The sequence below is a fragment of the Thunnus maccoyii genome, chromosome 16 (genome assembly GCF_910596095.1).
Source record: "Thunnus maccoyii chromosome 16, fThuMac1.1, whole genome shotgun sequence".
NCBI lineage: Eukaryota > Metazoa > Chordata > Actinopteri > Scombriformes > Scombridae > Thunnus > Thunnus maccoyii.
This window is the reverse complement of record NC_056548.1, coordinates 1,294,315-1,306,814: the sequence shown is the minus strand read 5'-3', so window position 1 is coordinate 1,306,814 and position 12,500 is coordinate 1,294,315. Positions and strand designations below refer to the sequence as shown.

General features: G+C 43.0%; 1 protein-coding gene across 5 annotated transcripts in view; it reads right to left on the bottom strand.

Moving 5' to 3' along the window:
* Positions 1 to 12,500, bottom strand: part of hectd1 (HECT domain containing 1) — a 45,434-nt gene that overhangs the window by 16,153 nt on the left and 16,781 nt on the right. For all 5 annotated transcript variants that reach the window (XM_042387742.1, XM_042387741.1, XM_042387744.1 and 2 more), the window contains exons 14-25: positions 11,584 to 11,806; positions 10,931 to 11,194; positions 10,129 to 10,340; positions 8,350 to 8,496; positions 8,122 to 8,216; positions 6,788 to 6,893; positions 6,525 to 6,659; positions 6,118 to 6,257; positions 5,723 to 5,935; positions 5,131 to 5,241; positions 4,748 to 4,914; positions 4,442 to 4,618 (exon numbers count right to left, since the gene is read on the bottom strand). In XM_042387742.1, the coding sequence (XP_042243676.1) occupies positions 4,442 to 4,618; positions 4,748 to 4,914; positions 5,131 to 5,241; positions 5,723 to 5,935; positions 6,118 to 6,257; positions 6,525 to 6,659; positions 6,788 to 6,893; positions 8,122 to 8,216; positions 8,350 to 8,496; positions 10,129 to 10,340; positions 10,931 to 11,194; positions 11,584 to 11,806 (1,990 nt within the window). The remainder of the gene's footprint in view (positions 1 to 4,441; positions 4,619 to 4,747; positions 4,915 to 5,130; positions 5,242 to 5,722; positions 5,936 to 6,117; positions 6,258 to 6,524; positions 6,660 to 6,787; positions 6,894 to 8,121; positions 8,217 to 8,349; positions 8,497 to 10,128; positions 10,341 to 10,930; positions 11,195 to 11,583; positions 11,807 to 12,500) is intronic.

Sequence of the window (12,500 nt, the reverse complement as noted above, 5' to 3'; positions counted from 1 at the left end):
TGCTCCACACTGGACCAGAACAGCAGAAGACTTTGTTTGTGTGAAATGTGCCTTTAAAGTCACAATGAAACGTGAACCATGAGTTTGTTTTCAAATGTCTTACTGTTATAAACACAATAATATTAAAAAGTGGACGTGTTGTAGTGAGGTGGTGTTTCACAACTATGGCTGTTCATTCCTGCTCAGGTTAGTTAAAGGAATAGTTTCACATCTTGAGAAACAAACTGTCACTTTCTGGAGTTGAGTTGATAGTTTATAGTTTTCAGCCAGCCTGCTTCTGGTTAACTGTTATAAAATCTACTAACCAGCAGCTCTAAAACTCACTAGTTAACACTTGATCACTTATTTAGTTCATACAAAGTCTAAAAATTAGGGATGCACAATATTATCGGCACGTCATCAGTATCAGCTGATAAAAGCTCTAAAATGAAATATCGGCATCAGCGAATTCTGCCGATTATGAGAAGCTGATATGTCGCCTTCTCCTCTGCTGCCTGACTGTGCTTCCCTCCACAGACTGTTTCACCCTGACGGTCCCGGTGTTTCCTCCGCTGGCTGCACTTCACTCAGCTGCCCGTCAGACCCGCTGCTTCTTCCCACTTTAACCTGAATAACAAACCGGAACTCAGTGCTCCGGTTGGATCCACATGGAGAGCCGAGGCTAACGTTAGCTGGGAGGCTAGCTGGCTGTGCTTCCCTCCAGTCATGCTGCAGCTAACGCTCCGCTATCCTCTCAGCTAACGTTAGCTGGGAGGCTAGCAGAGGCTAGCTGGCTGTGCTTCCCTCCAGTCATGCGGCAGCTAACGCTCCGCTAGCCTCTCAGCTAACGTTAGCCTCGGCTCTCCGTGTGGATCCAACCGGAGCACCGAGTTCCGGTTTGTTATTCAGGTTAAAGTGGGAAGAAGCAGCAGGTCTGACGGGCAGCTGAGTGAAGTGCAGCCTGCGGAGGAAACACCGGGACCGTCAGGGTGAAACAGTCCGTGGAGGAGCTGCTACTATGATCGGCTGCACAGATAGGAAACACCTCGGCTGACAGGATGTACCACTCTGTTTGGAAAAAACTTCTTCTTTTTGGTTTATTCCGGCGGTTGGTAACCAGCGTATTAGGTGCATTACCGCCACCTTCTGGTCCGGAGTGTGGACCAGAGATTAAATCCTACACATTAATCCTGTCTGTCTAATAAACTCAATGAAAACTCTGCTGCTGCTCCCACTTGGCAGGTTCATTAAAGTTTTAATGCTGAGCTCCTGAACTCCAGTCTTCCTCAGTTCTTCCTTCATATATTGTCTTTATTGATCATATTTAGTACAATCTATGCTTGCATGTATAATAGTCTCCTCAGCCAGCTGGAGAAAATATGTGCATATATCTGTATCGGCATCAATCGGCCACAATGAGTTGGAAATATCGGCAAAAAATCCAATATCGTGCATCCCTACTATAAATCAACAATTTGTTATGTGCCAGACTCTATTTTGCTTTGAGGCAACCAGTGGAGACTTCAGGTAGTTACTGCTCCCAGTCTGGCACATAAACCTCCAGGTGTCAGGTGATAAATCTAGTAGTCATTGTTAAAATAAATTAAAAATGACTGAAGCTTTCAAAGCCAGAAGCTTATATTATTGCTTGTGCCTTTAACTCTTCATACGCTGCCCAAACAAGGACGTATCACTCTGCTGCTGTTTCACTGTGACTTTAAAGAACAACACATTCACTGCTGTCAGCTTTTAATCCTCTTAACTTGGTCCAGGTGGAGCGATGAGAGAGAAAAATATGAACACAGTCACAGAAAATGACAATCAAAGCAAAAAGTAGAAAGATATTTCTGGCAAATGCAAAGCGTCAAAGCCACACAAAGAAAGAAATTTTAAACTCAGAAACAACAGTAACGATCATCCTGGTTCATGATTCATAAATGATAAAAATAAATAAATAAATCAACGGAGCTGCTGGCGGCGGCGTCTCCACGTACTCAGCTCACTGATCTGAATAAAAAAAAAAACCACAGAAACACCAGGAGGAGCAGGAGGCGGAGAGGAGGAGGAGGAGGAGGAGGAGGAGGAAAGAGAGGAAGAGGAAGGAGAGGAAGAGCGGTGCATCTGTTTTATTTTCTCTTGTCGAGGTGAGCTGCTGGGATTTGTGCTGAAGTCAGGATCAGACGATGTCAGATGTTCACTGTGTCAGATTAGATGATTATAAAGTGTTTCCATTCACCTGCTTTTAAACAGTTTTAATTTGTGGAGACACTGAATATTTTAAGGTTGTTTTTGCTCGTCTGAAGCGTTTACGTTGGTGTCTGGATGAACAGAAAATAGAAAAACAGCCGTACTGAGTGTTCACACTGAACATGAAGCTAATTTCAGGTGTGATGGCGGCGTGAATTCAACCGGGCAGCAGCAGCGTAAACTGACGCCAACGTGCGTCCCTGCGACTAATCTTTGCTCTTATCTCAGGGTTTTATGAATATACTTCATGATCGTACAGAAACGAGAGGAAAAAGGAAACAGACTGGAGGGAAATAACAGGAAGAACCGGAGTCTCTGCTGAGTTCAGTCAGAAGCTGAACTGAACGTCCGTTGCTAGCTAGCTAGCTCACAGCTACCGTACAGGCGGTATTTTGATTTGGTAAAAAAAACAAAAAAAAAAACAAACACAAATGGCCCTGCAGTAAAACAATTAACTTAATTAGTGAGTAAATGATTTCAAGTACATGAATCATGTGACTTAAACGTCACTGAAGAGATGAAAACAGTGTTTTTATAACGTGCTGGCGACATGTAGTCGTAACCAAGAACCATCACTTTCAGATTTTCCCGGTTTCTCCTTTTTCTGCAGCAGCGTTCACGTGTTCTTGCCGTAGTTTAGTCCACAGCGCCCTCTACAGTGTCCGAGAACAGCGTCACGAGAGCGTGACTCATACAACATGCACGAGATGTTCATGATGATCATTATTTATAAAAGAAGAACTAGAACATTTATAATATAATTGCTGGTTTGTACAGATGTTACTCTGCGTCTTCAGCACAGTCACAAAACTGGAACAGAAACATTGATATCCAACCTCTGACATCACAGGGGTCAAAGGTCATGTGTAGGAGAGGGAAGGGGTTATTAAAGTGGTTAACGGAGGATCGTCCTGTCAGGAACCTGCTGACTTCAGACCTGTTTCACACAATGACACCAACAACAGTGTGAGCAGATATTTGAACCAGCAGATTGTTAAACTGCGTCTGAAGAACTTAAACTAGTTTTCATGACTCATCTGTACATCAAGTTTTATAAAAAAAAAAAAGTGAATCTTTGCTGTGACACTTCATGTTTGAATCAAATTAAATAAAAACATATTAGGGATGCACGATATTATCGGCACGTCATCGGAATCGGCCGATAAAAGCTCTAAAATGAAATATCAGCATCGGTGAATTCTGCCGATTATGAGAGGCTGATATGTCGCCTTCTCCTCTGCCGCCTGACTGTGATTCCCTCAGTGGACTGTTTCACCCTGACGGTCCGGCTGCTTCTTCCCACTTTAACCTGAATAACAAACCCGGTTTGTTATTCGGGTTAAAGTGGGAAGCAGCAGCGGGTCTGACGGGCGGCTGAGTGAAGTGGAGCCTGCGGAGGAAACACCGGGACGGTCAGGGTGAAACAGTCCACGGAGGAGCTGCTGTGTTCGGCTGCACAGATAGGAAACACCTCAGCTGACAGGATGCACCACTCTGTTTGGAAAAAACAACTTCATCTTTTTGGTTTATTCCGGCTGTTGGTAACCAGCGTATCAGGTGCATTAGCGCCACCTTCTGCTCCGGAGTGTGGAGCAGAGATTAAATCCTACACATTAATCCTGTCTGTCTAATAAACTCAGTGAAAACTCTACTGCTGCTCCCACTTGGCAGGTTCATTAAAGTTTTAATGCTGAGCTCCTGAACTCCAGTCTTCCTCAGTTCTTCCTTCATATATTGTCTTTCTTGATCATACTTAGTATAATCTATGCTGCATGTATAACATGCAGCATGTCTCCTCAGCCAGCTGGAAAACATATGCACATATTACCTGTATCGGCCACAATGAGTTGGAAATATCGGCAAAAAATCCAATATCATGCATCCCTAAAATAAATAAATAAATAAATAAATTCAACTTGAGGTGGAAGAATCAATTTTAAATTCAGTTCTTCAATATTTTCTGCGACTTCAGCATCTTCAGTTCATGTCAGGAATTCTTGAAACAAGAAAAATACAAATCAAAGTTCACAAATTCAAAAACATGCCGGCACAAATATCTGCCCACGACTGACTCCGAGTACAGAAACAGGAAGCTGGACTTGTGTTAACGAAAGAAGAAAAAAGTATTAGACATTAAATACAACAACAGGTGAACTGTCTGGTCAGGTGGATCATAACACAGATGTTGGATTTTTTTTTTAAAGGGACGTCTTACCGTTGTGAGCCTCTCCGGTGACGGTGCCCTCGCCGGCCGGGTTGCCGTCCTGGTCGCGCCACTTCCAGTCGATGCCGCGGACGACCCGCGCCCCCGGGACGATGTACTTCATCACCTGGGAACGAAACAGGCGGCGCTGGCGACGAAGGTTCGCCTCCGCCTCCTTCACAGCTTTACCTGTGAGAGAGAGGAGCAGAGAGAGAGAGAGAGAGAGAGGCAGGTTTACATCCAACAGTCGCTGAGACTAAATGAACAAAACATCAAAGCTTCGCTCATCGTTTTAACGACCACAGACGGCGTCCTCACCCAGCTGGTCCTCGCAGACGGCGGTGACGGTGCCGTACAGCTCGAGGCCGGACAGAGACAGGTAGTGAGTCTGACCGCTGGCGTTCTTCCCCATCTGTTTGATCCTGATGTGTCTCCAACCCTGCTTCTCCTCTTTGGACGGGTCCAGAGGCCACGTGGCCGTCGACCTGACAGAAACACACACACACACACACACACACACACACACCACTGAACATCTGTACACGATCAGCGTTCAACATCTGCAGTCCTAAACTCTGCTGCCTTCAAGTCTTCATCTCATTTTCTGTAAATATGAGCTTTAGATTTTGTCAATTAACACTAAACAATAACTGATTAATTGATTAGTTTGACTCATCGGATCAGCGTCAGCAGTGTCGTACCCCGGTTCATTGAGGCTGCAGTCGTCCACGTGGGTGTAAAGAGTCGTCCAGTTCTGACCGTCCTTCGACACCTGAAACACCCAGTTCCTCAACGCAGAGCGGCCATAACCCCTGCAGGAGGAGGAAGAGGAGGAGATGAGGAAGAAGAGGAGGAGAATAAAACATGTTTATTACCTTGTGTGTTTCAGAGCGTTTTCGTTTTATTACCTGGCGTGTCTCAGGGTGTGCGTTTGTTTCGTTACCTGGCGTGTCTCAGAGTGTGCGTTTGTTTTATTACCTGGTGTGTCTCAGGGTGTGCGTTTGTTTTATTACCTGGCGTGTCTCAGGGTGTGCGTTTGTTTTATTACCTGGCGTGTCTCAGGGTGTGCGTTTGTTTTATTACCTGGCGTGTCTCAGGGTGCGCGTTTGTTTCGTTACCTGGCGTGTCTCAGGGTGTGCGTTTGTTTTATTACCTGGCGTGTCTCAGGGTGTGCGTTTGTTTTATTACCTGGCGTGTCTCAGGGTGTGCGTTTGTTTTATTACCTGGCGTGTCTCAGGGTGTGCGTTTGTTTTATTACCTGGCGTGTCTCAGGGTGTGCGTTTGTTTTATTACCTGGCGTGTCTCAGGGTGTACGCTGAGGGGATGACCCAGAGGCCGAGATCGACGGCAAACCAGGCGTTCTTGTCATCGTTGGTGTGGCAGTTGAGGGCGGAGCTATCCCGACTCAGGATGTCCTCCAAACGCCCATAAGGGAGGTTACGCCCCTCTGATGATGTCACCACCACCAGGCCGTAGGCGGCGGGATTTACCCACTCATAGGCCGTCCTGAAGGGAACAGAAATGAATTTCAGACCAAACTTCAATTCAACGGAGCAAACGCTGCTCCGGTCACATGGAGCAGCTCCTCAGTTTAACACACATTTCATCTTCCGAAGGTACTTTTTGAAACAGAAAGTCCATTTTAAACTGTATTGAAAAGGGTTGAAATAAAGCTTCGCTGTTCTTACTTGGCGTTGGTTCCGACCCAGTATATGATGCCGTTCTCGTCGAAGTCGTGTTGGTGTCTGAAGGTGAAGGTCTGTCCTTCCCTCAGCTTCCTCACAAAGACAAAAGAGGAGCGCTCGAAGTCGTACCACTGCTTCGCCACCTGGAGGACAAACAGGATTGTAGTTACACATTCTGTCTGTAAAGCAGAAATATTTGCTGATTTCAGGCTCTCAGATGTGAGAATTTGTTGCTTTTCTTGCTGTTACATTACTGTAAATGTGATAGTTTAACGATGTAACCTTGGAATCCAGGACATCGTGTTGGACAGTTTTCTGGTGTTTTAAAGACCAAGTGACTCATAGATAATAAAAATAATTGTCCGTTGCAGCCCTTTGAGTCGTGTGTGTGTTACTAAGTGCGTCCTCACCATCTTCAGCAGGTACTGCTCCAGAGACTCCACAGTCGCCAGCGGCTCCATCTTCAACATGCGACCCGTCCGGTCGATCAGAGCCGTCTCACCTGGCGCTCGCTCCAGACGGAACCGCAACCTCCTGGTCAAGATCTGAAACACACAAACAAACACACACAGAGTCCATTAAGACTAAAGATACTGACGCCAAACAACTCCACGTCTACACTAAAATATATAATAATATAACAAACTCCAGCGGTGAACTCAGACAGACTCACCTGCAGGTTGTAGGAGGAGCCTGGAGTGTCGTACAGGTGCAGAGGTAGACGTTCTATTGACTCCAGCACAGCTATCAGTTTACGGATTAAGGCAACAGCTGGTCGGCTGCACAAACAACAACAAACATGGAGGACGTCAGTTTGACCTCCTTATTTATAGAAACGTTTAACAACAACAACATGTTTGTTTGTTAGTTGGGATTTAATAATTACGACACCAAGAAGTCTGACAGGATCTGTTCAGTCTTCAGATCTTCATCAGGTTAAACTCGTCAGTTTTGTTTTAACTTGTATGTAAATTAGAGGAACAGTGAGAGGTTTTCATTGGAGGGAAGTTTACTGATTTACTGACATCAATATAGTGTCAATTTAGACAAAAGCCACTGTTAATAATAATAATAATAAAGAGTCAATAACTACTAATAATAATCTGTTTAACAATTACTAATTCACTGGTGAATATGTAAATTGCCAAAAATGTAAAATGCACTTCAGAAGAGATCAAAATATGATGTAAAGCAGCCAAAAACAAACTATTCAGCTCATATTGTAGAGCTGCGATTAGTTGATGAATCGATCGACAGAATTTATCATTTAAGTCAATTTACAAGTAAAAATGCCGAATATTTGCTGGTTTCAGGTTCTTAAATGTGATGATTTACTGATTTTCCTCGTAATAAATAAAATATCTTTGGATTTAAACTGGAAAATAACGGCTGGTTGCAGCCGTTCAGTAAAAGTTATCAAAGTTTTATTTACTGTCAAAGTTATATTAGATTAATTCAACTAATCAATAATCTGATGAATCCAAAGTTACTGATCATCATGAAGTCAGGATGAAAGTTATTATAGTTAAAGAAAACTTAAAAACCAGATGAGAAAAAACATTTCAAATTACTGAAATAAAAATAAAAACTAGACTTAAACTAACTGAAACAATATTACAAAACTAAAATAAAATAAAAATATACAGAAAATGTCTTTAGTTTTGGTCTTTGTCCATCTGGATGTTTATTGAGACTGTTTACATGTCTATGACTCTTCACAAAGTTGTGTTTGTATTGTAATAATTATTATGAACTTGTGAAGTCTTGCCCCTGATAAATACCCTTCATATTATAATAAAAACTAAAACTAATAAAAACTAAACTGAAACATGCAAACCCAGTGTGGAAACTACCTGAAACTAGACTGAACTCAAATTAAAACTAAATAAAAATAAAAACTTATGAAAAATACAAAACTATAATAATAATAATAATAATAATAATAATAATAATAGTGTCCAGAATGATCTTCAGACTGAGAGATTAAAGGTGTGAACACGTCGTTACCTTTCATCGTCTTCATTCTCGCTGAAAGCCGCCTTAAAGACATTGATCCTCTCCATTAAAGGCTTACAATCGTGTTTCAGGTCCAGCTCCACACTCTGCACACAAACACACAAACACACAGTGACTGTCAGCATCTTTATGGGCTGTCAGACGACGACGATGATGATGATGATGATGATGATGATGATGATGATGATGATGATGATGATGATGATGATGATGACTCACATTGTTGAGGACAGTGAAGAGCGCCTGGACCAGGCCACTGCTACACATCTCGTACGGAGAGATGGTGTTTTCATCCTTCAGAACTACAATCAGGTTCTCCAGAGCCGTCTTCATCAGGTCCCTCCACGTGTTCTCACCTTCAATACACTGTTCGCAAAAAATACACAAAAATACAGAAAATTATAACCAGTCTCAGTGAAAGGCAGCTTTTCAGCGTGGAGGAGGTGTTCATGTGCCGTTCATGGAGATCCGATGGTTCAGACCACGTTCGGAGGTGGTCTGGGCCGCATGTGACCACATTCATTTAGCAGCAATGCATCCTGGGCCACACTGAGGGACCGCCTACTCCACTGACGTCCTCTATTTTCCTGCAGACTAGACACATGACCCTCCGTCCAAAGCGGTTCAACTGGTTTGATAATAACAGGATGAACTAATTATTTTGTTTTTCATGTGAAGTAAAAATGTAATCCACCTCCCATTTTTTCCTGTTTTTCTCCAAACTGGTTTTCTTCTTCAAACCCACAGTTAGAATAGAAATTAAATCATTAATTTTTCGCTTGTCTGTCTAAAAAAATATTTCAGAAGCTAAACGTTGCTGGATGGTTTCCTCTGTCCTGTCAAGTTGATAACGATAGATAAATGTATATATATCCTGAATATTTATCCTGTTATCAAACAAGTTGAACAGTTTTGGACACAGCGGACCCTGGTCCAGTCCGGTCCAGTCCGGTCTGGTCCTACCGCCGGTTAATAACAGCCAATTTGGTCTTTGAAAACGGAAATGACGTCCGTGTTTATTTGCATATAGAGCGAGGAAGAGAGATCCGATCACATGTGGTCACTCAGGACGCATGTGGAGACGCATGTTAATACCAGGTGTAAACAGGGCCTGAGATCCGATCCTTCAGACCACATTCGGAGGTGGTCTGGGCTGCATGTGGATGTCCTGAGCCACACTGAAGGACCTCCTAATCCACTGACAGCCAGTACATTCTCACTTTTTTTTTTTTTTTTCCCAATTCTGCTCCCAAACTCTGGAACGCCTTACCTAAAGACATCAGAGAAGCAGTCTCTGTTGAAAGCTTTAAACGACACTTAAAAACATCTTTTTAACCTTCTATAGTAATAATAGAGTTTTACACTGTATCATACACTAAAACATTTTAATCCATTTAAAAGGCATTTGTATTCTTATTCATGAATGATTATGTCTTTTACTTCAGATTAATAGCTGTGTCTCCTCTGTTTTAATGTATCTCTCATTTCTCTTGTTTGCCTCCTTTTATTCTTCCTGTTAATGGTCTCAATTATTTATTTATTTATCTATTTTTTTGTTATCTTTTTAATGTGAAGCACTTTAAGCTGCACTTTGTATGAAAGGTGCTATACAAATAAAGTTTATTATTATTATTATTTGTGCGCCAACGGCATCATATCAAAAAGTGCAAAACAACAAGAAGCCACAACGACAACAGGCAACATGGACTCTACACGCGATATGCCGTCTGATTCCTGCTTGGAGCTGACGAGTGTTGATTTTTACAAAACTTCCTCTTCTTTTAATTTCAGGCAGACTAGTCACAGGAAGTGCACTGCTGCCTACCACCAGTTCAAAACAACAACAACAACAACAACAGCAACAACAACACATTTGGTCTTTGCGAGCGGAAATAATGCACGTCTTTATTTGCATTTAGAGCGAGGAAGTCAGATCTGATCACAAGTGAATCACTGGAGACGTGTGAACTGAACATGTGTGAACAGTGTGTGTGTTACCTGTCTGTTGGTGTGAAGCTCCCAGGCCGACTCCAGCTGTGTGGAGATGTTCCTCAGCGTGACCACCACTCCTCTGGGCATGCTCTCCACAGCTTTGAAGTGGTCGTCGTACAGCTCCCTCGCCATGCTCTTCACCTTCTGCTTCGTCTTCTCCAGCTTCGACTTCAGCTTCCTGCCTCGCTTCCCCGTCCAGCCCGTTACGAACTCAGAGCCTGCGAGCAGGAAAACATAAACATGTTCATGTGTACGATGAAACAAATCCACAGACTGTTTTCTAAAAGCACTTCAACTTCAAAAAGGTCAGTTCAAATTCATTCCACTGTTAAAAATCATGTAGGCGTCTCTTCCAATCAACTTCTATGAATTTATGTAATATTTCTACACACAGAAACTATTTTGTACATTAAAAACTATGGATGTTCTGGTCCTGATCCCTTATACATCTGATCTTAAGCAGCAGAAGATCTGCAGTGTGGATTAAATATAAATCCGACACATCAGAATAAAAACTGCAGCTTCCTGACTTTGATGCACATTTTTCAGGAGCTACTTTATCCAAACACTGAAGGTTCTGGTGTCAAACTATCTACTGATCAGTGTAAATGATGAAAGTGATAAATCCTCTAGACAGAAGACGTCTCACTCTGATCGTTACAGAGTGAAGTTCCTTCAGAGAGTCGGAGGTCAGTGATTGTGTGTATTTTACTGACATCAGTCACTTGCACCAATGTGTCCAAATAATTTTACACAATCACACTTAAATATTCACTCTGATATACGGGTGAAATGTGGTCGAACTCACCAAGCGACGTCTCTGCGGTGAACGAGTGTTTGGTTCCTCTGTTGGACTCGAAGACGAATCCGGGCAGGTCCTCCTTCAGGATGGTGGCCTGCTGGCCGTCCGAGTTGTGGATGGCGATCTCTCCGTCCTTCAGGCACGTCAGAGACCAGTTCCCCACCGTCAGCTTGGTGGGACCCACGCTGGACAGGATGGGCTGACTGGCCGTTACTGGTTTCACCTGACTCCTCGCTCGCTGCAGCTTCTCCAGGAACTCACTGCGAGACTCTGCAGGGGGAGGGAGAGAGAGGGGGGAGAGAAGAAGTAGTAAGGATGGAGAGAATCAGTGTGAGAGATAAGGGATGAGATCAGGAAAAAGGGAGAAAGAGAGAAGGCATAAATGGAGGAGATAAGAAAGCAAGGAAAGGGGAAAGAAAGCAATAGTGGAGGAGAGAAATGGGATGAGAGACAAGAGAGAGAGGGAAGAAAAGAAGAGGAAATGGCAGCGTGAGGAGAGGAAAAAGGAAAAGTGGGAAGAGGAGAGGAGGAATTTCATGAGAGGAAAATAGGAGGATGGAAAGTAAACGAGAAGAAAGACGAGTTAAAAGAACATGAACATGAGAGAAAAGCAGGAGAAGGAGAGAAGAATGAAGAAGAAAGTTGTGTGTGTGTCGTACCGGAGCTGTCCGACCCCCCCTCTGGACTCCCGCTGGAGTACATGGTCGCCAGCTTCCCGTCCAGGATGAACCTGAACCAGCCGTTGGAGCCGTTGGAGAGCTCGAGGGCGGCGGCGTCCGACCAGATGTAGAGACAGTCCCTCCCCCTGATGATGGACCAGTCCCTCCAGTGATACGGCTTCCCCTGCTGGACCTCCCTCGCGTCCTCCTGCACCTCCTCCTCCTGCAGGAGCGAGCACACACACACACACAGACACACACACACACACACACACACACACAGAGTCAGATGTGCTACATGTGCTCAAGGTCATCTTTATTCCTCAAAACTGCAAAAACTGTTTCCAAGTTCAACCATGTTTTTATATTTTGATATTTTCCTAGGTGGTAAATACTCAAACATTGTGATTGAAAATAATCAATTTAGATAAAGATAAACTTCACAAGCACGTTCTTGCCTTCATCAAACTTATTTGGATGGATGAGAGGATTCCTAGATTGTTCTCACTAAAATAAATAATAATCTAAATATTCTGACTAAAACTCACACCTTTAACACTGTCCACAAACATTTAAATATCCTTTTTCCTCCAAGAAAACCAGGCGTTAGAGAAAAGAAGAAATGTCTTAAATTTAACTTCAAAAGCTGTTTAACTGCTGCATTATTTATATTATATATTTATATTATCCAACCAACAGTTCAAAAACCCAAAAATATGAAGTTTACTATCAAGTGTAACGGAAAAAAAAGCAGAAAATCCTCAAACTGGAGAAACTACAACCAGCATTTCTGACGGAAAAATAACTGAAAATGATCAAATTTGTTGCTGATTATTATCTTGATTGATTGACTATTCGTTGCAGCTTTAGTTCAGTAGTTAATTATAGATAATTATTAGTCAACATCACATCTATAA